Source organism: Polistes fuscatus, unplaced genomic scaffold (genome assembly GCF_010416935.1).
Source record: "Polistes fuscatus isolate 324 unplaced genomic scaffold, CU_Pfus_HIC Scaffold1, whole genome shotgun sequence".
In the NCBI taxonomy this organism is placed as follows: Eukaryota; Metazoa; Arthropoda; class Insecta; order Hymenoptera; family Vespidae; genus Polistes; species Polistes fuscatus.
In genome coordinates, this window is record NW_025112997.1 from 16,441,915 (window position 1) to 16,466,006 (window position 24,092).

Here is a 24,092-nt window from a genome sequence, read left to right on the forward strand (position 1 = left end):
ATATTTTACCTTTATATTTCATGAAACTATTAGTTTAGTGTATAATATACTTCATTTTATATGCTTTCCCAAAAACGCCTAGTTAGTTTGGATAAAACCAAGGGTTTCCATGATTTAATTGAATTATACAATTTAACGCTGATACACATACGTGCAGATAAATAAATACGTAACAATCTATACGTACGGTATAACACTTCTGTTCAATACGATTTTTTATTTAAGTAGAAAACGTTAAAATGGAACTTATTACAAATATCTTCATTTGTACAAGATTATAATTTATTGACTGGTTGCCATTAAATTAATGTGGAAATTCGACTTTCATGCGAAGTTATTTGTTTTTATTTATAAATCTGGCTTTAGAATAGAGGTAAATAACCTTTCTGTATCTCTTTTTTTTTTTTTTTATAACACTTTTTTCATGCTAACCTCAGCAGTATTTAAATATTGTTTTTATAAGCGTAATCGATTTTGTGAGCCAAAGTTGAGTTTTGCTGCTTTAGAGAGAAAATGGAGTAGTATAATTATTAGAATATTATGTAAAAATGATTGCTATGAATTTACTATTGTAAATAAAAAATTAATTATAAACAACATAATGTTTAATATTTAAAGAAAATGTCAAAAAAGATATTTAATTATAGTATTAAAATCATATATAATATATATTTAACGCTACGCTGACAGTATACTGTAAAATGGATCTTACCTTATTTATATATATATTACCTTATTAATATGTGAAATATGAATTCACCTATTAATTGCAATGAAAATGTATTATTAAACAAAATCTTTTATTATCACTGCGAACATCACTTAACATTTATCTGCAAAAAATTTCTTCCAAAATACTTTTCACGTTGATGCTATATTTTTAAGTAATTGTTTGAGACTGAAAGGAAGGTTTATAAAGTAAATACGAAATCATATAAATTTAATAATTATTATTCACACAATAATGGTTCAATGCGTATAAGATGTGAATTTTGATCTTCCGTCCTCTATACTTAAAAAATGCAAGATGCCAATAAATAGCACAAACTTGAAGCATAACGCAAAGCTAATATGACAGCTGTCATGTTGATACCACATTATTTGACATATTAATACTTTGACTGCCATGCAGAAATCACTTGTTTCGCTCAAGATGCCACGGTAGTATTTTTATTATTCAAGATTTCATGAAAATGAATCTTTCATTTTCGATGTTCCAATAAAAATTTGTAATTGTTCAATGGGGCACTTTTTATTTCAAAGTATATTCTATTTAACAGTTATGTTCAGAACGTTCTAACTGTAAATTTTTATTGAACTTTTACAATTGTAAATAGTTTAAACATTTCTGACACCAATGATCACTGCAGCGTCACAGGAGAAATCATGACCGGTCATATGATGGTCATGTATATGACCAATGTGACTTATGTTAAATATCAAAGTGTTAAAGTACATTTTCTAATAGGCAGTGTTTCAGGCAAGAATGTGAAGTATATTTGATCTATTAGTGATCTTTCAAAGAAGTACAGTCCAACAATTTGGTGACCAAACATTCAAATTCCACCAGTGTTTGTGATCAATTTTACGAATGTAATGTGAATTTTTCAACATTCATGTTGATGATTTCTAACATCTAGCAGGGAACATGTTTACAGACATGACGTGCTATTGTGTTAAGAATCTCAATAAAATTGTAAGATAATAAAAAACAAATTAAAGCACTGTATGTCTTCCTAGATACCATATAACTTTTGTTTAAAACATTTTTTCGTTTTACGAGTAACTTACAAGTCATTTGAAGTCGTCATATTAGGAGACTCACTCTGTATGTATGAATGTTATTCATTGACAATATTTTGGTAACAATTAAATGTAAAGTACTTTTAAAATACTAATTAGAAGAAATTTAGATTTACCGATTGTATAGAAATGTATTTGTTTAGTCGTCTTTGTTCAATACATTTATACTCCCACATAATTACACAAATTCTTTAATAATTGCAATTTTAATAGTACACAATACATAGCTAACATAGAAATAAAAATAATATGACCTTTTTAAGAGAATAATTCAATTTTTATATATTCACGCATTATAAATTGGAACTTTAATGATTCCGAAATTAAAAATTTAAGTTATGATTATATTTTCTTATTTAACAACTAGTTAAATAAAATGTCACTCATTTTATCTTGTTGAAAAAAAATGCTTACTTATACTTCTTATTCAGCTTTTCTCCTTATCTTTTGCAGCTACTATTTTACGTCCTAAAAGATCATATTTGGATTGAATTATTTCTGGATCTTGATCAGTATCTGAGCTACAATCACTATCGCTCGAGTCGTCATAAGAACCAAGTCCTGGTAATATACCAATACATTTCATTCCCCCAGTATGATTAATTACTGCATCAGATAAATATGATTTTTTGTTTTCCACGAGCACATTTGATTCCGTATTTATTATTTGCGAATATTGTAAATGATTATCATCTTCTTTTGCTAAATGTTTATCTAATTCTGGAGAAGACAATTTTCTTTTGACACCTTTGCCCTCACCTAAATTAATTAATGAGTTTAATTTTTGAACTAAATATTTATTATTTTATTTTATACCTTATAATTTCAACTTACTTAACTTTGGTTTTTCTGACTTTTTCACAACCACACCTGCCAGTAATTTTAATTGGGAATTACGGCCACTAAAAGATAAAGTAAATGTTTTATTAAAATTAATAATAATTAACACAAACATAATGATCAATTGTGTGAAATATAGTTTAAATATATTTTGATTTAATATTTTACCTGCTACTACAAACATTCTTGTTAGGGATTTGTGGTTTTTTTAATTCTTGTTTTAATCTTTCATCTAATGACTTTTCTTGTAAAGAAGCAACAGCAGCTTTGAAGTCACGCATTTCTTTTTCTTCTTCAAGAATTTTCTTACGTTCTTCCTCTAACTTAGTTCTATCAACCAAATCTAAAAAGTCTACTTCATCATCATCTAATCCTTTAATCATATTTTCTGGAAAACAATAATGACAATATTCATTCAAATAAATGCAAATAAACGAAATATCTTTTTTTTCTTACTAAGTTTATGAGCTTCCTCGTATTCTGCATCTCGTTTGCTTTTTTGTTCTTGTAAACGTTCGTACAAAGATCTAGGATCATATGGTTCGTCAGGAGGTTCTAAAAAATAGTAAAAAATATATAATTCTTTAATCATCATATTTGTCAAACTTTTATAATCGGATGTTTAGTATATATTCTTTTATTTATCAAAATTTGATTAAAATATTAATCACTTTTATTGTTATAAGCAATTTATATATTATTAATATTTTCTAGATATTAACACTAATAATTCAAATATATATTTTTACTTAGATGTTAAAAGTGCTGATTTAATTTTCTCTTATAGTTTAATTTCATCGTATAGAGTTAATAGGTTTTACTTAATTTGGAGTACATGACATTTAACAAATAACGAACAATCGAATAACTTGTACGATAATAACCTAAAGGTTGGTCAGCTGTTCGTACACGGTCCCATTCTTCTTGCCTTATTCTTCTTTGCTCTGCTATTTCAGCTTCCGATATGAACCCAGAACTCATTTTTCACTGTTTTAATGAAACAAAGATAAACATATATATTTATATAACGTAGAATATTTAATTCACATTCAGCTCTCGGCGTATAAACATCAACCATAATAAGCCGACCGTACAAAATTTCTTTATTTGTAAATTTTTAATAAGCGTAATTATATATTGATTATTTATCAAAAATAATCATTTAAAATGTTAATGTCAATTCATTATTTGGAAAAAAAATTTACACCCTACACATTTCTTAATATTTTATAATACTTTGTAACTTGCTTTTTCTCTATCAGTAGTGTTAGTAAGCACTATTCAATGTAATACAGAGAATAGCATAAGTGTATTATATTTTAAGATTAGTTTCTGGAATAATAGAAACTATATTGCTGAAATGCTCGTACCGCCACCTAGTAACTAATATGATTACTGTACTATAGTGACTTCTGTTTGTATATAATATATATATGTTTAAAAATATTATAGAATAATACTTTTATAACATTTTTCATACAAATTTATCTTAATAAATAATAAAAGGAATAAATAATTTAATAAAAATTAATTTTTAAAAATACACTCATACATTATTGGCTGATGTTTATTGGACGATAAATCCACCAATCCTGACCATTCTACTGAACCCGTGGTCAAAGCTGAGTGAATCCTAAGTAGTGGTAGTTCCAATCTATGTTCTTTCTACCCTTTGCCTCTTTTAGCATGGTGTTGAAGCTTACGACCTGCGTGTTCTACAGGATTTTTTTGACTATAAAGAAAAATTGAAGAAAGAACGGTAAATTATTTTGTTAATGTGATTAAAAATTTCTTAAAGTGGTATGGAAAAAAATATTTAATGCAGATTGCATACTCAACAAGTTGATACTAATGGATGTTACTAACTGTGTGACGCCTAAAATATTTTATTTTGATCATATATTCATGTTTGAAAGTGTTATTTAGTGATATAATATTATCAGCATTTTAAACATTTAACCACAGCATAAAAGTTAATATTATTTTGTGGTTTATAATTTGTATCAATAGTAACATAACCTAATTATTTTCAGATGTTCACTGCAAATGCTAAAATCATAAAGAGTGGGGGCGCCGAAGCCGACCAGTTTGAGGCCAGTATTTCACAAGCTCTTTTAGAGCTAGAAATGAATAGTGATCTCAAATCACAACTAAGAGAGCTTTATATTACTAAGGCAAGAGAAATTGAAACCAACAATAAAAAGGTAAAAGTTTTTTAATATATACTAAAAGCATTTATAGATATCTTTTACATATGTGTTCATATGTATTATCTTTAGAAAACGCCTTAATTAATGTTAGTACTTTTGTTTCAGTCAATAATTATTTATGTACCAATGCCAAAATTAAAAGCATTTCAAAAGATTCATACGAGATTGGTACGCGAATTAGAAAAGAAGTTCTCTGGTAAACATGTTATGTTTGTAGGAGAACGAAAAATCTTACCTAAACCAACTAGGAAAACACGTACAAAGAATAAGCAAAAGAGACCAAGAAGGTAATTTAACTATTATTATTACAATTATTTGGAATCATTTCTATCAATGTTTAGTGAAATGCGTTGCTTTGAAATTTTGTGTAATGTAGTATAATTCTATATAATATTTTCTTAAATTTTGTAGCCGCACATTGACTGCCGTCTACGATGCACTTCTAGAAGATTTGGTCTATCCAGTTGAAATTGTTGGCAAACGCATTCGCGTTAAAGCAGAGGGCAAACAACTTATTAAAGTCCACTTGGATAAAAATGAGCAGACTAACATTGAACATAAAGTATGTCTTCTTAGTATTAGTTATATAATTAAATAGCATATTAAATGTATGCTGTATCGTTCGTATACAGTCACCACCATTTACAATTTCACTAATTTTTTCTATATTTTTCAGGTCGACACTTTCGCCTCTGTTTATAAGAAACTGACAGGTCGGGATGTAACATTTGAATTTCCTGAATCATATGCATGATTTCATAAAAAATAAATACTATTGAAATAATACCAACATAGTGATTTGATATCAATTTTAAATGGATAATTTTATCTATTATATTTTTATATTACTCCACCGTTTACGACCACTTCCACATAATTATCCCACATTTCCAGAGTTCGTCTCTTTATAGTCAACGGCAGAAGATCCTTTTTTGTTTTTTCGATTGAATCATCTATTCATTTAACTAACCGTATTCACGTTATTTGAATTTAGTGATCTGGTAGGAACTAACATTTCAACGTGTTTAGATTGTTGATAATTTTATTTATTATATGCTATATGTAAAAATGAAGTCAATATGATCATATTCATTGCTAAGCAAAAATATTGCATTATAGCTACTTCAATTGGGAGCGATTTTTGCACGTTGATTTCATTTTGTCTGTATTAAAAGTAAAAAATTAAGATTTCATCTAGTATACTTGGAAATAAAGTATTTGTCTACAAATATTACGCAGTAATTGTATAACAAATTGATCAATTTAAAACTTACATAGTTATCATGTCAGCAAACTCTAAAGTTTGCGGTCTAACTCTTAAAAGTATAAGATTTGCTGTTAATTCGCCTGTCTCGATCGCACCATCTATCGTTCCAGGCCATTTTGTAGCATATTCGCTCGCAGCGAAAAAAACCCTAGTAGAAAGATAAAAGCTACTTTTAAAATACTACTTGAAAAATATACGTTCGACAAAAATCGATAAAATACTCTTACCTATCAATGGATGCATTTACATGATCAACATGGTAAAATATGTTACATGGTTGCATAACGCTCATAAGCCAACTACTTCTCAATTTAATTTCAATATTTTCATCTGTAGATCGTTCGTGTTCTTTATAACTGGTGCAACATTTTGCTTCGTTATTTTTGAAACTTTGACTTAGTGTTTCGAACAAAAGCAATTTCGATGTAGTTGGTATAATATTGGTATTATTAAGACATCCAGCTATAATTCCTCGTTTAGAGTTATTGCATGTTGCATCATAAGCAATATTTAAAATAGTATTTGAATCTAATGTTGCTAAAACATCACCGCTATATTCATCTTTCCAAAAAGGATATTTATAAAATGCGTTGAAAAATATATTGTCACTATGTAGAAATAACATTTGGGATCGAGATACGTGTTCAGGTAAGGATGGTTCGATACAAATGTGAGAGATTTCTGGGGGTGGTACTGCTATCACTACGATGTCACATCTATATACCCGTACACAGTTATATATTTACGAAAAACGCTGATCAATTAAATACGCGCGTTAGCACGATGAATAATATTAATAAATTCTATTAAAATGTTGACTTCAACAATAACACTATTTTTAAACGTACTTGAAACAGTTTCGCGTAGTATAACAATAAGCCCTGTCCTCACTGAATTGAATATTCGTAACAATTTCACCATAAATAATATGACCATTTTTAGATAGTATATGGTTTAATAATTCTTCGGTTAATTGCGTCATTCCACCCTGTTAAATGGGGTAATCTTTTCTTTTTTTTCGTTTAAATTTAAAAAATAATATATAGCGAAATCATTTACACATTGTGAATTATAATTGTTTTAATTGTAAAAATATTTATAATAACTTGAACGAAGTAACGGCTTTTATCTCCCATCGTGAATTTTAGTCGATTGAGCAATCCACCTGCACCATTTAACATTACAAGCATCCATAATGCTGATAGCTTACGAAGATCTCTCATACCTGATAAATGAATATACGTTGCAAGGATTCAGTAGATAAGGATCGATTGAAAAAAAAAATATCAGAATGTCAGAATTTTATTAGAAATATTAATTTTTACCGCATGTACTATAGATAAGTGAACTGCATACGGATCTGGCATTGGAAAAGAACACAAGTCTCTTCAGTAATTGATCGACGCTGGTTGTAGCTAATTTATGCGTAATCTTGTTCCTTACGTACGTCTTGAAGCATGGATTTAAAGAATTTTTTTGAATCTGAGCACATTAGAAAAGAATCGTATGAAATTTCATATCTGATTTAAGAACCTTGAATACTGTTTCTGAAAACAATTCAGATAAATAATTACCACTTGAATAAAATAACGAACTTCAGCTGCGAATAAAGCTGGCAATTTTTCTACGGGACCGTTTTTTGTAAAAAACACTTTTTTTCCAGACCAGTCTATGTTCTGCCTCGAGCAAGTATTTATGTTCAGTGTATGGATAAGACGAGTGATATGCTTTTGCAAGAGACTGGCGTAAAAGGTTTCGCTGTAATTCTGTGATAAAACGCGTCCCCCAGCTTTATCTGTAGTAATCGTAAAGATATATAAGACGTATAAGATTTTACGATGAAGGAATCTCACTTGTAAGAAAGTATATTGACACTGCTTCGATCGGAAATATGAGAAAAATATGAAAGAATTACCGGTTCCTTCGATGATTAATACATTTAAAGAAGGTTTCCTTTTAAGTATATTGTATGCTGTGGTAAGTCCCGTTAAACCAGCACCAACGATCACTACGTCAAAATCGTTAGCGTCTTCTTCGTCGTAAAGATTAAAGTTCATTTTACATAAAATTAATCGATCGGAAGAGATTTCTAATCGATCGTTTCCGTTTCTCTCGAATTCTATCGAGTATTCAAAGGTTTATCAAATGTTTTTCTAACTTTTTGAAGTTCACTCGAAACGAAAGCGTTTCACAATAATGCTTGGACTTCGTCTTCAGCCGGTCAGTCCCCTGATAGTCGAAGCAACTTTTAACTACGGCCTTTATAATTCCCGCGATAGCCATCCTACCTCTCTCTTCTTTTACCTCTTTCTCTATCTATCTTATCTTTCTCACTCTTTTTCTTTGCCTGGAGCTACCAGCATCTTTCCACGAACGGCATTACTTTCTTCCACCCCCTTTACGACTGCTCCACTCTCTCTTTACGGAGCTCTGCATCTTAAATAATTGATTCTAACGTAGTTACCGCTGTTTTTATAACTGTTTTACCGGTCGCTTCTACCACCACGACATGTATTATTAAGAGATCGTCGCCTTTTTAAAAGTTTGCCATACTTCGTGCAAGAAGGTGTGAACGTAAGAAGCATCGAACTTCTTTCTTGCTGAGTCTTCTTCAACGATATGTATGTATCATCTTCCTCGAATTTGGAAATTTCTATGCTAGGTATATATATATATGTGTATATATCACGGTCATTCTCTGTAGTGTCAATGTTTCTTCGATAGTTCAGTTTATGCAGAAAATGTAAATAACGGGTTACGCGTGGAAATTCGAATAAAATCGTTGGTATAAGAATAAGAATATCTTGCGTCTCCTTTTCTTTCTTTTTTTTTTCTCTCTTTTCTCGAGCTTACGGCTCTTTCGCGTAGCAAGAAAGAAGTTTTAGAATGCTGAATGCAACATCGTTCTCTTCTAGAAGGCACTTTGACACAGCCCCACGGGTACATTACTAGGATTGCCGCCACCAATTGAACTCCCTCGTCTCTGTACCCTCTCCATCCACTTTCTTTCTCTCTCTCTCTCTCTCTCTCTCTATCTCTCTTTTTCCTTTTTCTCTCTTTCTTTCTCTTTCTACAGTCCAAAGTCGTCGTCGCGTGTGCGCACTCAACGGAGGAAAGAGGAAGAGAGAGGAAAAGAGAGAGAACCAACCGACCTCGACTTCCTTATGTCTGCAAACACGGCAGCCTGAGGCGACACCGCCGTTCAAACAGCCAATCGCCCTGCTTTCAGAACGTTCAGAGCCGCACAACTTCAAATTCCCTCCCGCCATTGTTATCGCTATTTGACTTATCCGCGGCATTGCCACGACGACGACGGAGACGAGGACGACGACGAGGACGACGACGACGACGACGACGAAAATGACGAGAACGACAACGACAACGACATAGACGTAGACGTAGGATCTGCATAATGGGAGTCATCGTATAAGGCCAAGGATTTCTACTTCGATATTATACGCGGTTAACGTCTCATAAAAGTTTATTACAAGCTCCCGTACTAGTCGGGATCTATCGAGTAGAACTCGACAATGCCTTCCTTGGAAGTTTAATAATAAGCTAGAAAAAAACCTCTTTACGTAGATCGTTCCTTCATGTATTCGTAGATTTTTTTTCTTTTTTATTGTTTTACTCTTATTTCTTTTGCTTCTTTTTTTTTCTTTTTTTTTTTTTACCGACTACTATGCACACACTTACGTTCAAACGAACAAGATGAAATCGAGAAGAAATTATGTTATCGCGAGCAGTTTCGATTTTCTTACACGACCGAAATTTCGCAGCCGTGGATGCTGTAGAGAACGAGAAAAAGAAAGGGTGAGAAGAGGGGGAGGAGGAGGAGGAGCAGGTTGAGGAGGTGAAGGAGGAGGAAGAGGAGGGGAATTCGTAATATAGAGGGCCGCTCTACGGCCCCGTTGGGAGGAATTCCGGGGTACGTTTTAAATTGCTGCATCCCCAACCTCCTTGTTTATGTATGCTACCGTGTTTCTTATTCTTGTGCGGCAACGTAGGAGAGAGAACGCGCGGCCCCCTAACTTTATGTGCACAGCGACGGCATAAGTATGCGATCTATGTGTCTGTACTCTCTTCTCTGTCTATTCTCTTATGTGTGGGTATGTGTATGTATGCGTTACGTATCCGTATCTTTCTCGTTTGTGTTTTCGCTCACACTTCTCTCCTCCTCCTCCTCCTCCTTCTTCTTCTTCTTCTTCTTCTTCTTCCTCCTCCTCGTGAAACGTACGTGCAAAACGGTCCATGGTACTCGCGTGTTTTTCGCTCGTACGCGCTCGCGCGCATATCACTCTCTTTCTCTCTTTATATATATATATATATAGTATATATCTCTACGTGCCAGAGAAAAAGCCCGCGTGTTCCTACGCGTGTATTGTATGGTGGAACGCGCTCTTATGTTTCCTTGGCGCGGGTTTCGACTTTCCCCTTTCACTCTTGCTTCTCCTCCTCCAGTATTCTCCTCTCTTTTTTTCCTCTTTTTCCTCGTACTCCTCTTCTATCCTCCGCAACATCCAGCCGTTTTCTCCCGTGGATTCTTTTCGTGTTCCCTATGATCCAGACTCTTTTTCTTCTTTTCCTTTTTGTTCTCCTCCTATCGTCTCTCTCTCTCTCCCCCTCTTTCTCCCCCTCTTTCTCTCTCTCTCTCGTTCTTTCTTTCATTCTACTTCTTTTTCTACTTCTCTCCTTCCCACTTCTTTCCTTAGAACTAGTTTGACCCGCTCTCCGTTTCAATTGCCACAAACTTCGCGTAACCGTGAATTTAATCGACCCTTTTCTTGGCCACGCCGATACCTACGTCGATTTGATTACATCTCGAGTTTCGAAAACTTTCACGATGGTTTGAGTGAGAAATTGATAAAAAGAAAAGTTACAATTTTTTGTATGTTATTGTAAGATTATTTGTAATAATTCGATAGAAATGTTGATTATATAATAAGGTGTAATAGTTTTAAAAAGAAAATATAAGTTGTGTAATTTATATTATTGACAATTTTGTTCTAAATTTGATAGAAAAGAGAAGGGGAAATAGAGAGGTATTAACAATGTTGATATTTACTTTCAAAGTATTTTAAATATCTGCACTGTAGAGATTTATCTAATTTATCACAGTACAATAATACTATTTTGTGATATATATCATCAACACTATAAGAAATATATTACTTTAGAACAATCGGATGTTCTTATCTTCTTAAATAAATAACGACGATTGTATTGCCTGGAAAGTTCGTGCCGATTTAATTATACATATATATATATATATATATCCTTATTAAAAAATATTTTAATTTAATAATTTTTCTTTATTTCAATTTTATTCCTATTTAATAAAAGTAAAATATTTAAAAAAATATTTTAAATTAAAAATATATATATATATATATATATACATATCGATTGCATAAATAAATAAAAATATTGCCTTTAAATGATTTTTTAAAATCGATGCGAACTTTTCTGGAAACTAATATTTATGATATATATATATTATATTACTGAGATTAATTTATAAATAAACTTAAGGTAATGAAAAAGTATAATAAATTGTAATGAAACGTTGACACTTTATATTTTAACTGCTGATAATACTAACATAATACCTAAAAGGGATCTATTTTAACAATTAGTAATGTTGATAGTTAGAGGGCTAATTTCTAAGCTTATATATCGTCTCATAATTATCGAAAGAGAAAGACAGAGAGATAAAGAGAAAGAGAAAGAGAAAGAGAAAGAGAAAGAGAAAGAGAAAAAGAGAGAGAGAGAGAGAGAGAGGGAGAGAGAGGGAAAGAAGAAGAGAGATAGGTAGCGCAATTCGTGCAAGATTAACGATCATTGCGATTCTTGAATGAGCAATGTTTCAATCTGCTAGTATACGAAAGAGGAAATTCCCTATATGCGGAGAACGCGGGCTCATATCTCCGTTCACGATCTTCTACCTTACTAGTCGGACCAATTGGTAGAAAGCGTGTGCGCCTTACGTTTCGGATGTTGAAAAGAAACGAACAAGAGAAATAGCTCGCGCGAGCACAATTTTTCGTTATAACTTTTTAAGAAGATAAGAACGTCTGACTCTCCCAAAGTAACATCTTTCTTATAGCGTTGAGTGCAGAACAAATTTTTATCATTTTTTCTATCAAAAAACAAAGCAACATTTAAGAATTCAATCAATATTTTAGATATTCATGGACAATTCTTATAAATATTTGAAAGAACTTTTTTTTATATCTATAATCTTTATTCTTTTAATAATAATAATAATAATAATAATAATAGTAATAATAATAATAATAATAATACTGATAATAATAATAACTCTTTGCATTAAGAATTCCTCTTTAGTAATCCTTGTTTTGTTGTAAACAACGGCTAAAAGGGAAACCTAGGAAACATGGAGAAAAAAAAAAGAGGAGAACGTATAAGGCTAAGTTCTGAGATTCGACAGACTTATTATATTCCGCCTGGAGCTGGACGATACAACTTATAAAATACAAAAATAGAAATAATTAAATCAAAATAATGGATTCACACACTAATATAAACAGGAAAACTAATTCATATTTAGTTGGAAACAAACATTTAAGAATAAAATAAAATAAAGTAAACCAAGTATACAAAAAGGAATTAAAATAATAATAATAAAATAATAAAAATAATAAAAATAATAATAATAATAATCATGAAAATTGATAGTATAAGTAAATTTTAGCTAATATTATATTTTATAATAATAGAAATTAGAGAAATTGAAAGGCTCATTATTATAACGATATATAAGGTAGAAAGTTCGAACGACGTTGGTTCTTGGTGTGATCGTCTCTCGGGGTTGAGCTTAACTAATGAAAGCACGCTCGATCACGCGGCACGCTCATTTAGCAAGTATGTGTTTGTGTGTGTATGGACGTGAGTGAGTGTGGATGTGTACGAAAGGGAGAAAGAGAGAGCTCTTGAAATGCACGTATGTGCATATCAAAGAGAACGAGGTGCTTTATGTATGGGCTAATCCAATAGACCTAACACTGTAAACATTAGCTTCATGGACGTGTAAACCGTGCACGTTCGGATAGGTTCAACGTGTAACGTTGTAGAGAGTGACTAGGTGGTGGGAGTTGAGGGTGGTAAAAGAGGGTGTTCGCGCGAGGTAACTTAGCCGTCAATGCTTGGGGCATATTTTACATGAAATACATATATGAGATTGTTCTCTACTCTGATGTAAAACCAGACGACTTCGATCGCCGTTTCTAGCGCTGGTGCTTTAAGTGGAAAGAACATTGACTCGTCAGGCAAGATGTGATTGTCCTCATCCGATGCTAAAACTTACGTGAAATACTTTAGATGAGAGTTGAGCTAAAAGTGCGAGTCGAGTTTTCTTTGGATTGGCTTGATGGTTGATGTTCTATTAAAAGTATTTCTTATCAGGTTTTTACGTGTCTCGGTAGAATTTATTCTTAACTGACTTCTATTCATTTGTCATTCATTTTTTAATTATCTTACATCTTTTTTCTGTCTATCGAAAATGTTTATTGCGAACGTAAATGCATTATAATATTATGAATCATGTGCTCTACTAAGAAAAAGTTTAAATTTTCATAGAACACTAAATAAAAATATAAATTTAAGTAATATTGTAATGTGTATATCATATGTGATATATAGAATAAGAAAATTTCAATGTTAAAATTGTCTCGTTACAAAGGTACGGATATATCGATGCTATATAGAATAAAATAATGTTACAAAATTCAATATTAAATATTTTCATATGTCTTTTTAAGAGCAGATCTTAGAGTTAGTAGGTTGAATGTAAAGCAAGATCTTGCTGTCGAGAAGTGTTGAACGAATGCATTGACGTTTATAACGGTTCAACGATTCACTAAAAAGCACATATGATATGTGTATATTTATTGAATATAGAATAGAGAATATATAGCTAGGAAAAGATTGACCAAAAAGAAATGAACATAAATATATATATATTCGAAATACGAAACGAGATGGATTCGAATCTTCTTTGAAACGGAGCGTAACGTGCTCGCCTCGAACGGTAAATAATTCGTCCTTCGAAAGCTGTTTATCCGTGGGCCGCGGCATCGAGTAAAAAAGTAAAGGGATTTGAAAATACTTCCCAGGCCGATAAATCTGATTATCGTCCAGCGAGAGATACGCAAGATAAACCCTTTATATAAAGGAATAGCAGATGAAACACGCGCATTTAAGCCGATCAAGACATGAAATTCGCAAATAGTTGGGAAATGGACAAACAAAATTCTGATTTGATCCATGCAATGCGATCACGTTATACGTTACTAACAATGCAACGAGGTAGAATGTAATGTACGGAAAGCTAATACAATATACATATATACATACAGGATGTATCACCTAACTCGAATACTTCAAATATTTTCGTTATTTTTCACGATAAGAAATAATATTAAAGATAATAATTGTTCGATTTGAATAATATTGAAAATTATTTTATGTTAATTATCAAATTTCTTTTTCTTTTGATGGAACTATGTTTTATGTTGATTTTTACTTCAGCATCATCGAAATTAACGGTGATATTTCAGATTTAAATGAAACGTCCTATTCTATTGATCCTAGATGATATGTTTTTTATTCTATTAATCATTGTAAATTTATCTACGTTTTCGTTATAAGTGTTAATGACATTTTAAGAAATCATTGCTGACGTCGATGTCGAGGTATACTATTTGTAAGTTGACAATGAGTTCGTTTATTGCAAATCTGGTATCAATGTATCTACTCAAGTTATAATGAAATTTATCGTTCATTTGATTTATTACGCGCACGGTCTGAGTGTGATCATTGATCGCGTACATTATTTCTATAATCATGATTCTAATTCGTATAATCACGAAAGAGCTTATACGATTCTGTCGTGTGTTTATTCGTTGAAGTTTATCGTTGAAAGGACGAAAAGCGAAATATATTCCGATTTAAATATACGCATGAAGAAATTGGAAAACGAAATATTTCGCGAATTATCGTATATAACTGTTTATTTATTTTTTATATTATAAATACTATATAAAAATATATTTTTATAAAAAGGGAAACCATATGATTCTCCCCGACACAATAATAATTTAGTAACTAGTTGATTGATACACATCGATGAAAAAGTACAATGATTTGGGAAAAAAAAAGTTTTCTCCAGTTTGCATACAGCGAATACACGACCCGGAGCGCCCTTTCACCTTTACCCTTTACCCACGACACGACAGGACGCGAATCCCTCGAATTTCCAGGGCGAATCTACCCACAGACCCCACAGCGAAACGGCTGCCGATTATACTCATTAGCTTGATTGGAAATATGCGGTATTACAGTTGCGTAATTCCCGGGTAACTTTCATTTAGCTCGCTTCGAACTACCACGCCGGTTTATTTCGAACCTATGTTATTATTATTCTCTCTCTCTTTCTTGCTAATTCAAAAGCCTCATGGAAGTTGGCGTTTGCGAATCCACGTTATACAACGTCAAATCCATTCGCAGGACACAATTTGCTTTGTCATCGAGAAGCGAGGTCAGAGGATAAAGAAGTAGTCCGAGCTTGCATAGAAAAGAAGAATAAGATAAAAGAAAGAAAGAAATACTTAAGGGAAAAGGATAATTTTAAACAAATAAAACATCGTTAACAAAGGAGGAACAAAATTAAATAAAAATCCGTAACAATGGATATTTAAATGAAAATATTATTTAGTAAATAGTTTTTTTCATTTGAAAATTTCATGATAAACTTTTTTAGAGGTCGTAGTTTTCGATAACTTCACAATCGACATCTATCTAAAATTTGTTTTTTTTACTTGAATTTCAGTCTTTCGATGCATGTCGCGGTTTTCAACGCTCACGATACTTTTTCAACTATTCACGGTACACTTTCCATAGTTCACCATGTTATACGTACCTAGCTATCAAATATATTCGATTTTTTTATCGTTCTACGTTCAAACGTGATGGACATCCACCGCTATTTTTACCACGGAGTTGTTGCTACCTCGAATCACGGAGTATCGGGTTGTAATTAGAAAGGGAGTACATTTCCAAGTTCCTTCATAATTTATTTGTTGTTCGACATCGAAGATATCGTGTGGTACGAACGAAAAAATTCTACTTTGATGACTCTCGAGGCTAACGTTTTTTAGGTCGATGAGTTGAAATATTTCATGTAAATTTATTTATATTTATCCGGTTCTTTATTAGAAGTAAACGATATTCACAATAGAATATAAAAAAAAAAAAAAAACGAATGAGAAAAATAAAAAATATAAAGCGTAGAAAATAAACAATAAAAAAAGAAAGAGAAATAAAAAATAAAGAAAAACATCTGTCTTGTCGACTATCAAACTTGTAAGAAAAAGTTCGAGTTAAGTTTCTTCCGGACTTTTATCGTTCCATCAGAAGAAACCTTAGGACCAAGGTGGAGAACCTCTACGACTTGGCCTCGAACTTTCGTCGCGTTGTGTATCTCTCCTTGGCGGGCTCGAAAATCAATTTTTACCGGTTTACCTCGAGGCCAGTGGAAACGGTTGCGGGCAAGCAATTTCGCGGGCCTAGTGTGGATTTCTCTCGTTGTTGCGGGCAAACAACGACAACAGAAACAACACAATGGCAAGAACATAAGCACGGATAGACCGGATAGACGAGAGTGTAGAATTTTCTCTCTTCCTCTTTCTCTCTCTTTCTCTCTCTCCTGATGGTTGGGTGGGTGAAAGTGGGTGTAGGTTTTGGCGGTAGCCAGTGGTGGTTGGTGCGAGGCTAACGGAGGACGAAAAGGGGGAGGCTTTGGATACCTTGTCGAGGATAGGCTGCCGGTGCAAGTAGGTTTAATATTTGATAACGCGGGCTGGTCATCCTGCCGAGGCGATAACACAGGCCCCGCGGGAACCTTCCGGCCAACATCCCTCGGAAAACGACTGCTGTCGAGGCCCTCTCTTCTCCCCCTCCTACTCATCTCTCTCTCTCTCTCTCTTTCTCTCTTATGTTAGTCTATCTCTTCCATCTCATCCTTTCTTCCATCACCGTCAGCAACGGCACTGTCCTTCCCGTCCTTTCTAGCCGGTATTCCTAACTTGGAAGCGTCGCTATTCCCCAAGGTTGCCTTCCGATGAAAATAACGAACGACGTTTGACCGCCGTCCGTGGAAACCGACGAATAAGTCGCTTAACGGCCCGCCTAAATTGCTCACCCTCGGAGCTCGGATTGCTATCGAAGGGCCGGCGATCGTGCGAGATTGGAATCCGTTGGATAAATAATTAATAGCCCATTGGTAAGAAGAAGGATGGATACGGACTTTCGGACATTTTTCTCGATCGTTTCTATCGTTTTAATCGACCGATATTACTTTTTCTTTCGAAGTGCGCCAAGTTCCAAGAAAATTCAAAGTAGTACAAAGGTAGAAAGTTAAGTCAGACTCGTTGGAAGAATTCCTCGGAGTTACCACTAATCCAGTTGTAGTAGTAGATACGGCTGCAAGTAGTAAGCCACGCACTCGGTCCGTGTATATTTAGTCCGGTAGGTACAGTCGGATCGCTCGACCGGATCTCGCGTGCTCATAGAGGAGCCTAAAGGTGGGGCAAGAAAAGTAGGTAGAAGACCGCATCCTCGTGTCGACGAGGAGACACCGGAACGGGGTAAGGTTGGTTGCTCCTCATAGTAGTCTCTTGGTAGAGGGTTTCAACAGGAATGGGGTTGGAGTTTCAAGAGAAAGAAAGAGGAAAAGAGAGAGAGAGAGAGAGGGAGAGAAAGAGAGAGAAAGAGAGACGTCAGGAAGGTGGTGCTGTTGGATCGAAGAGGTGGATGCGAAGAGAGAAGCGGGTGGTCGCGGTTAGCGACACCCACACGAAGGCAGGAAGAAAGATGGCCGACCAAGCTAAAGGGATCAAACGCATGCGCTAACGTTTCGAAGCTCCGCCTTCTGTTCGTCGTTGCGGTTTGACAACCCCTTGCTCCGTCCCGTACTTTCCATCCCACCACCACTGGCACCCGGAGTAAACCACCCCTTCGAGAAGTACCCTTCGCCGACTCTCTCCCCCTCTCTGGAAGAGTTCATCCGCAGAGCACTCTTCGCAGGCCAGTCAGCGCCAAAAAGTGCGGAGCTCTAGGACAAGATCCATGTACGGTCCTGCGCGATCCAAGCCACGGTTTTCTACGATTGCTTTACCGGTGGCTTCCTTTCAAGTCAACACTCGCTACTCTGCTGTGTTTAACATTGTTTCACGACTAAGTTAACCAAAAAAAAAAGTAAATAAATAAAAGATCATTGTCGATTATAATCGAATCGTTGAAGAATTATCTCTATTCACCCGTCGACACACGAACGATCGATTTTTGAGACATACGCAGAGAGGGGGGAGGGAGAAAAAGAAAGAGAGAGAGAGAGGCAGTTGTCGTTCGTTGAAAAAGAGTGAATACATCCATTAATAAGAATATACGAGGAAAGGTGTCACGAAGGATCTTTGGGACTATCTTAATGATCGTGCTCGATCGTGGTGTGCATCATGCAGGAGTTTAAGTCGACGTCTCGTCAGACGTCGGCTTGGTTGGATAGACTAATTCGTTGATCGAGAATGCGGGAATTGGTAACGTGACGAGAAACGTGACAAAGAAAACGAAGAAGAAGTTAAAAGATAAATAAAACGGTTTCGTAAACTAAAGAAACTAAGAAGAGAGACAAAAAGGGAGAGGGAGAGAGAGAGAGACAGAGAAAGGAAAATAGAAGGAATTCGGATTGTAGAGTTTAGATTTTGGACTTTCACAGATGCAAAGAATCCTCGGAAAACAGTTGATGAACGGTCGTCGGTGTTGGTGCGATCGTTTTGTCTCGAGCTGCCGCCGGTTTTAGGCCTAACGTGTGCGCGCGCGCGCGTGTGGTGTAAGGCGAATCGGTGAAAACCGATCACCGGCAGTGGCAGGATGATGTACTCGCCGGACAAGATGATGGGAAGCAAGGGACTCCATGGGGCACCGATTACCGCCCCCGGTTGCTTCCCTTCGGGCAGATATTCACCACCACCATATCGTGCCGCGCCGGATCCCATGCCGCCGCCGCCGCGACGCTGTATGCCCAATCCCACGGTGAGTCCCTCATCAATCCCTTTTTTCGTTCTTTTCTCTTCCTTCCGTTAAAGTCTCGTCTTTCATTCTACGATGACGCCGTGTATTTCGAAATTTGCAAAAATATATGCCTCAGTTTGAAATATTTTGATATTAATAATAAATAACGTAAACATTGTTTTTTGCGCTCGCGTTTCTAGAGATTTCTTATACAAGCTATTAGCTTTCCTTGTTTATTTATGTTTTCTAATCTACTTTTTTGTTAGTAAAGAAAACAAGTACATATTTGTAGATAGTTATTTTCGCATATTAGACACATAAAACAACATAAATGTTTTATTCTTATAAAGATATTTCAGTAAAGTAAATTTTTTCAAGTCTTATAAAAAATATATTTTACACAAATTATACAACAATATAAGTGCGTAGAATCAACACAATGATATAACTAGACAAGAGCATATTTTTCATCATTTTAAATATATCATTTTCAATATACCCTTTTGAGAAATGTTAGATAATGAGCACATTTTCTTGATCGCGTGTCGAGAAATATAGAGATACGATATTTGTTCTTATCGAAACGTTTGAAAAAGTGAAAGGAACATATAGAAAAGTTTTTCTTTTTCTTCTCCTCCGTAGCACTTTCCCGCGTCACATAATTCACCGCTCGCGCTCACCGTGCATTTTCTACTTCTTTCTTCCATCCTCTATTCTTTCTCTTTACGACTCGTAACGATCGATTTCCGTCTAGAACCACATTGTTTTCTTCCCTGTTATTACGCTTTTCGCTGTTTTTGAATAACATCCGGCAATAACGTTCGGTAAAAAGTTATAGATATGCATTATATATAAGAAAGATATTTACTGGTTAGATAAGAAAATCGATCGTTACGGTCTGTAGCCAATAGAAAGATATAACTAAATTACAAATGCCATTGTCTTTGATTGCTAAATCTAAAGTGTTGTTTTTAATCGTTAAATCTATCGAGGTGGTTTATTTAAAATTATTCAAGGATACAAAAGGAATTCATAGATGATATCGTTTTAAGCTTTACCATGATAAGAATAAGACAACGATGTCCCATTAAGATAGCATAAAATTCATCTTTCCTCGTAAAATAAATCTAATCGTGCAAGATCCAACATAGACTGGTAACGACTCCATAAATCTATTTGGCTTTTCTCTTCGACACGATATCGAGGATATTGGGGGAGGAACGTAAAAAGGTAGAGAACGACTTATCGTCGAGTGTTTTTCTAATGAAATATTCACAAGGAAGTGCACGAGCTGAAACGTGGTAACGAAGAAAGCCCTTTTTTTCGAAGGAATCTACATACACGAGGAAATGAAAAAAGAATGAAAGAAAATAGAAGAAAAGAAAAGATAAGAGTGGTAGTAGCATTCTCTATTTAAACAGAATCAATCGAAGTTCAGCAATTTTGCCGGTACGAAAGATGTTTCTTGACGGATGAAAAAACACACTGAGAGAGAGAGAGAGAAAGAGAATCGTTCTTTCTACTTCGAAAGATCAGCGACTCAAAACACACGAGGTTCCACAGAGAGTAACGTGCCCCGGTGCGGAACCATCACGATGTTCCTTTCTCCTTCTTCTTCATCTCCTTCTCCTTCACCCTCTTCGAACGTCGGAGAACTCCAGTAGGTCTTTAGTTTATTCATGTGACGTAATAGGATAAAAACCGTCGCTACGAACTGAGTGCCTAGATGAGATTACAGCCGTACTGTTACGCCCGATAACGCGAATCCGACGTAATCGTTCTTTTCTTTGATTTTTCTCTTCGGTTCTTTTCATCGCTTTCTTTCTTTTATTCCCCTTATTTCTTACTTTCTTTCTCTCTCTCTCTCTCTCTCGCTATTTCTTTCTTTTTCTCTCGTGCTCTTAATGTTTTCAATTCTCTCCAATATAACTTCTTTATTAATTTAATTCGCACGTTAATCTTAATTACGATAAAATATGTACAATTTCTTTCCCTTTTAATCTTTAATCATATGCAAATACAATTTTATTTCCTGTCCCCCCCTCTCTCCATTCGTAATATCAATTATCCATATCCACGTAATTGATATCTTAGATCAATTATTTATTCATCCTTTTTTTGAATGATAATTATTCAAGGATCGATGAATATTATTCATCTGTGTGGAATATTTTTCTGGACTTTTACTTTTTTCCAGCATTCATACGGAATATCGAAGAGGTCCAGAGATTAATGAGAGTATTTTAAATTCTTTATTCTCGGCATTATCGTTTTTCGAGTTACGGTGGATTAATTGTTTATTTGCGAATAAGAATGGTCAAGTTAATTTTAGGTGTTATGTTTATGCGACGATTAAAGTTATTCATTAAGAAGAATACGTGTAGTCGATGATAAATAAATTCTGTAAGATATTTAAAAATTTTCGTAAACGAGAGTTATCCTTGGACACGACGAGCCACCCCCTCCCCCCCGTTGGATTAGTTAGAAATTCAATAAATTAAAATATTTGAAGGAAAGTGAAAACTCGTTAGTTAGTTGATATATATATATATATAAAAAGTAACGAGAGAGATGAAAAATAGATCGACGTGTCGCGAGTCTTGGCCACTCCGACGTAGTGATTATTGATTGGCCCGTCTATGTTTACTGCGTCATCGCGAATTAAGCATAGAAAGTAAACGCTCTTTCATAGTGGATCAGATTACTGGATCACTAAGTAACGATCGAGACGAGGAAAATATTTTCTTTCGAGATAATATCACAAATCTCATATTTTTTGTCGTATTTAATAAAAATTCTATAATATTGAAAATATTGTCAATTATAAACATATAAAGTTGTAAGTATGAATCAACAATTAAATTTCTAACGAAAAAAATTAATAGATATTCTAGATGCAATGTTACGTTTCCTTTTCTTTCTTTCTTAATGAACGCTTTCTCACATCGGACCAAAAAAAATGAAAAAAATGAAACAAATATGCATCATCGTTCGTGTAAATATTCATTCCGTGAGTCTCCGCATGTTGACGCATAAATTATTTATTTGACAAATTTCTATCGAGCGATCGTTTATTAATACTAAAGAACTGTAATCAATTTCGCGGCGGTTTAAATAAACATTTTAATTAAACGCGCGATGCTGCAAAATAATATAATTTCGAATTATTCAATAATTAGACAACAAACGAGGCATTAATGCGCATTGAATGGTCATCACTGTAATGACATGTACCCGCCATAAATATATATGAAATCAATTAAAATTCTTGTACTCTCGTGGTTCATACGATACGTTACTGGGCAACTCATTAAAGAATCAACATTATCATAACGTCCGTATGCTAGCTTATTAATTTTAATCAACGTAACTGTTTTTACGTGAATTTTGAAAGGCAGACGTTTGGCCGGTGCCAGACAATGAATGAAATAGTTTCGACGACGTAATGAAATTTCGATAAAATATCCAAAAGCAATTACGCCGTTAATAATGATTCCTATTGTCACCTCGAATTCGAGATAATATCGGTTCTCATTTTAATTACGAGAAAACGTCTTTCGACGAAAGACTGATCGATCAAATGACACTCATAAAATCAGTATTTTCCATGTATCATTATCAATTATATCTCCTTAAGTAAAAATTAGAGACCATAGAGTTAAGTCCTCGTGGATGAGAACTATCCAAAAATTTGATTGCGAGTGAATCTTCAAGTCTGTCATGGCGATAGGAAAGACTAATTAACGTCGATTGAATTCGATGAAGCTCTGTGTGCGCTAGAACTATTTTATATTTATTACGAAACTGTACTGGCAGAAAAGTAGACCCTGGAAAACTATAGTGTTTTTGTTAGTGTGCACACGTATTATATGTATATATTTTTATTCACTTGTGTTAGTATGTTACACGAACGTTAGATCTTTTTTCGCGTAGGCGTACAAGTTGCTGGCCCACGCTGGGCCACGAGATTGCATAATCGATAATTTCTCCCGCTTACACCTGTGTCCCTGGCCGAAAGTGCACACCTGTGCACGAACAGAGAGTGTGAGAGAGAGAGAGAGAGAGGTAAAAAGAGAAATATAGTAAGACAAAAAATGACTACGAAAGCCTTGCTTGTGTATTCGAACTTATTGTTTGAATATTTATATCCTTCTCAATGATCTCTTCCGACTTTTTACCGTTTTTAACCACGTCGAATGCGTGACAAAAAGTACCTCTTCTTAGATTCGGATTTACACACCTGTTGTAGCATAGACTTATTCGTTTATATATATATATATATTATTCACCTGTTATCCTAATCAAAGAAAAAACAAACAAAATTGACGTTGAGACGAAAGGACTAACGTTTAATAACGAAACAGCGTTATTGAATTTAGGTCGATTCAATTTTCAATATCCGGTGATTTCTTACGTATGCTTCGAGACGAATAACGATGAATTAATGACGTTTCTAACGTTTATTTCTCTTCTTCTCTCATTCTATCTTTTTATATTTCTATAAAACGTTGATCTAGACAATGAAGAATTCGCAAGTTGGATTAGGGATATCGAAATATCATTTGGCAGGCGAAGCACATCGATTGACAAAGGAAAATAGAAGTAGGAGGATTCAAATGAAAAGGAGAGAATGATGGTGGTACGTGACAAATGGAATCGGTATCACTCTCTCTCTCTCTCTCTCTCATTCTCTCTATTGTACATATCCCACAGTCAGATATATACACGCAGTACTCGCGAGACACGTTGACGCCAAGTAAAGTACTCCAGCTTTTCCTTCTTTTCGCCAGTGAACTACGCGAACTACGTGGATACGGCATAGATCGTTCTACGACTCTACCACTAGAGATATCAGGAGAGAGAGAGAGAGAGAGAGAGAGAGA

The 24,092-nt window shown here is 34.3% G+C and overlaps 4 protein-coding genes across 5 annotated transcripts in view; 2 read left to right on the forward strand and 2 right to left on the reverse strand.

Annotated features, from left to right (window-relative positions):
* Nucleotides 1-1,914: 1,914 nt before the first annotated feature.
* On the reverse strand, nucleotides 1,915-3,970 carry LOC122514324 (PSME3-interacting protein). Of its 2 annotated transcripts, XM_043631065.1 has the most exons (6): nucleotides 3,892-3,970; nucleotides 3,528-3,630; nucleotides 3,100-3,198; nucleotides 2,812-3,031; nucleotides 2,638-2,705; nucleotides 1,915-2,562 (listed from the first exon to the last, which is right to left on the reverse strand). In XM_043631065.1, the coding sequence occupies exons 2-6, from the start codon at nucleotides 3,622-3,624 to the stop codon at nucleotides 2,231-2,233; spliced, it is 816 nt and encodes a 271-aa protein (XP_043487000.1). In that variant the 5' UTR covers nucleotides 3,625-3,630; nucleotides 3,892-3,970; the 3' UTR covers nucleotides 1,915-2,230. The 2 variants fall into 2 exon arrangements, with proteins under 2 accessions (XP_043487000.1, XP_043486991.1); XM_043631056.1 differs by lacking the exon at nucleotides 3,892-3,970 and having other exon boundaries at nucleotides 3,528-3,812.
* A 323-nt stretch (nucleotides 3,971-4,293) lies between these two features.
* LOC122514336 (40S ribosomal protein S7) lies at nucleotides 4,294-5,643 on the forward strand. Its single transcript, XM_043631076.1, has 5 exons — nucleotides 4,294-4,402; nucleotides 4,677-4,847; nucleotides 4,959-5,140; nucleotides 5,265-5,415; nucleotides 5,530-5,643. Exons 2-5 carry the CDS (start codon nucleotides 4,677-4,679, stop codon nucleotides 5,605-5,607), a joined length of 582 nt encoding a protein of 193 aa, XP_043487011.1. The 5' UTR covers nucleotides 4,294-4,402; the 3' UTR covers nucleotides 5,608-5,643.
* Nucleotides 5,644-5,895: 252 nt separating this feature from the next.
* Nucleotides 5,896-8,177, reverse strand: LOC122516793 (probable flavin-containing monoamine oxidase A). Its single transcript, XM_043634966.1, has 8 exons — nucleotides 8,036-8,177; nucleotides 7,695-7,915; nucleotides 7,446-7,602; nucleotides 7,227-7,345; nucleotides 6,969-7,108; nucleotides 6,348-6,836; nucleotides 6,128-6,268; nucleotides 5,896-6,016 (listed from the first exon to the last, which is right to left on the reverse strand). Exons 1-8 carry the CDS (start codon nucleotides 8,175-8,177, stop codon nucleotides 5,896-5,898), a joined length of 1,530 nt encoding a protein of 509 aa, XP_043490901.1.
* Nucleotides 8,178-18,139: 9,962 nt separating this feature from the next.
* LOC122516915 (inhibitory POU protein) overlaps nucleotides 18,140-24,092 on the forward strand; it is a 37,450-nt gene continuing 31,497 nt past the window's right edge. The window contains 1 exon segment of the mRNA XM_043635141.1: nucleotides 18,140-19,230. Coding sequence (XP_043491076.1) covers nucleotides 19,069-19,230 — 162 coding nt within the window. The 5' untranslated portion in view covers nucleotides 18,140-19,068.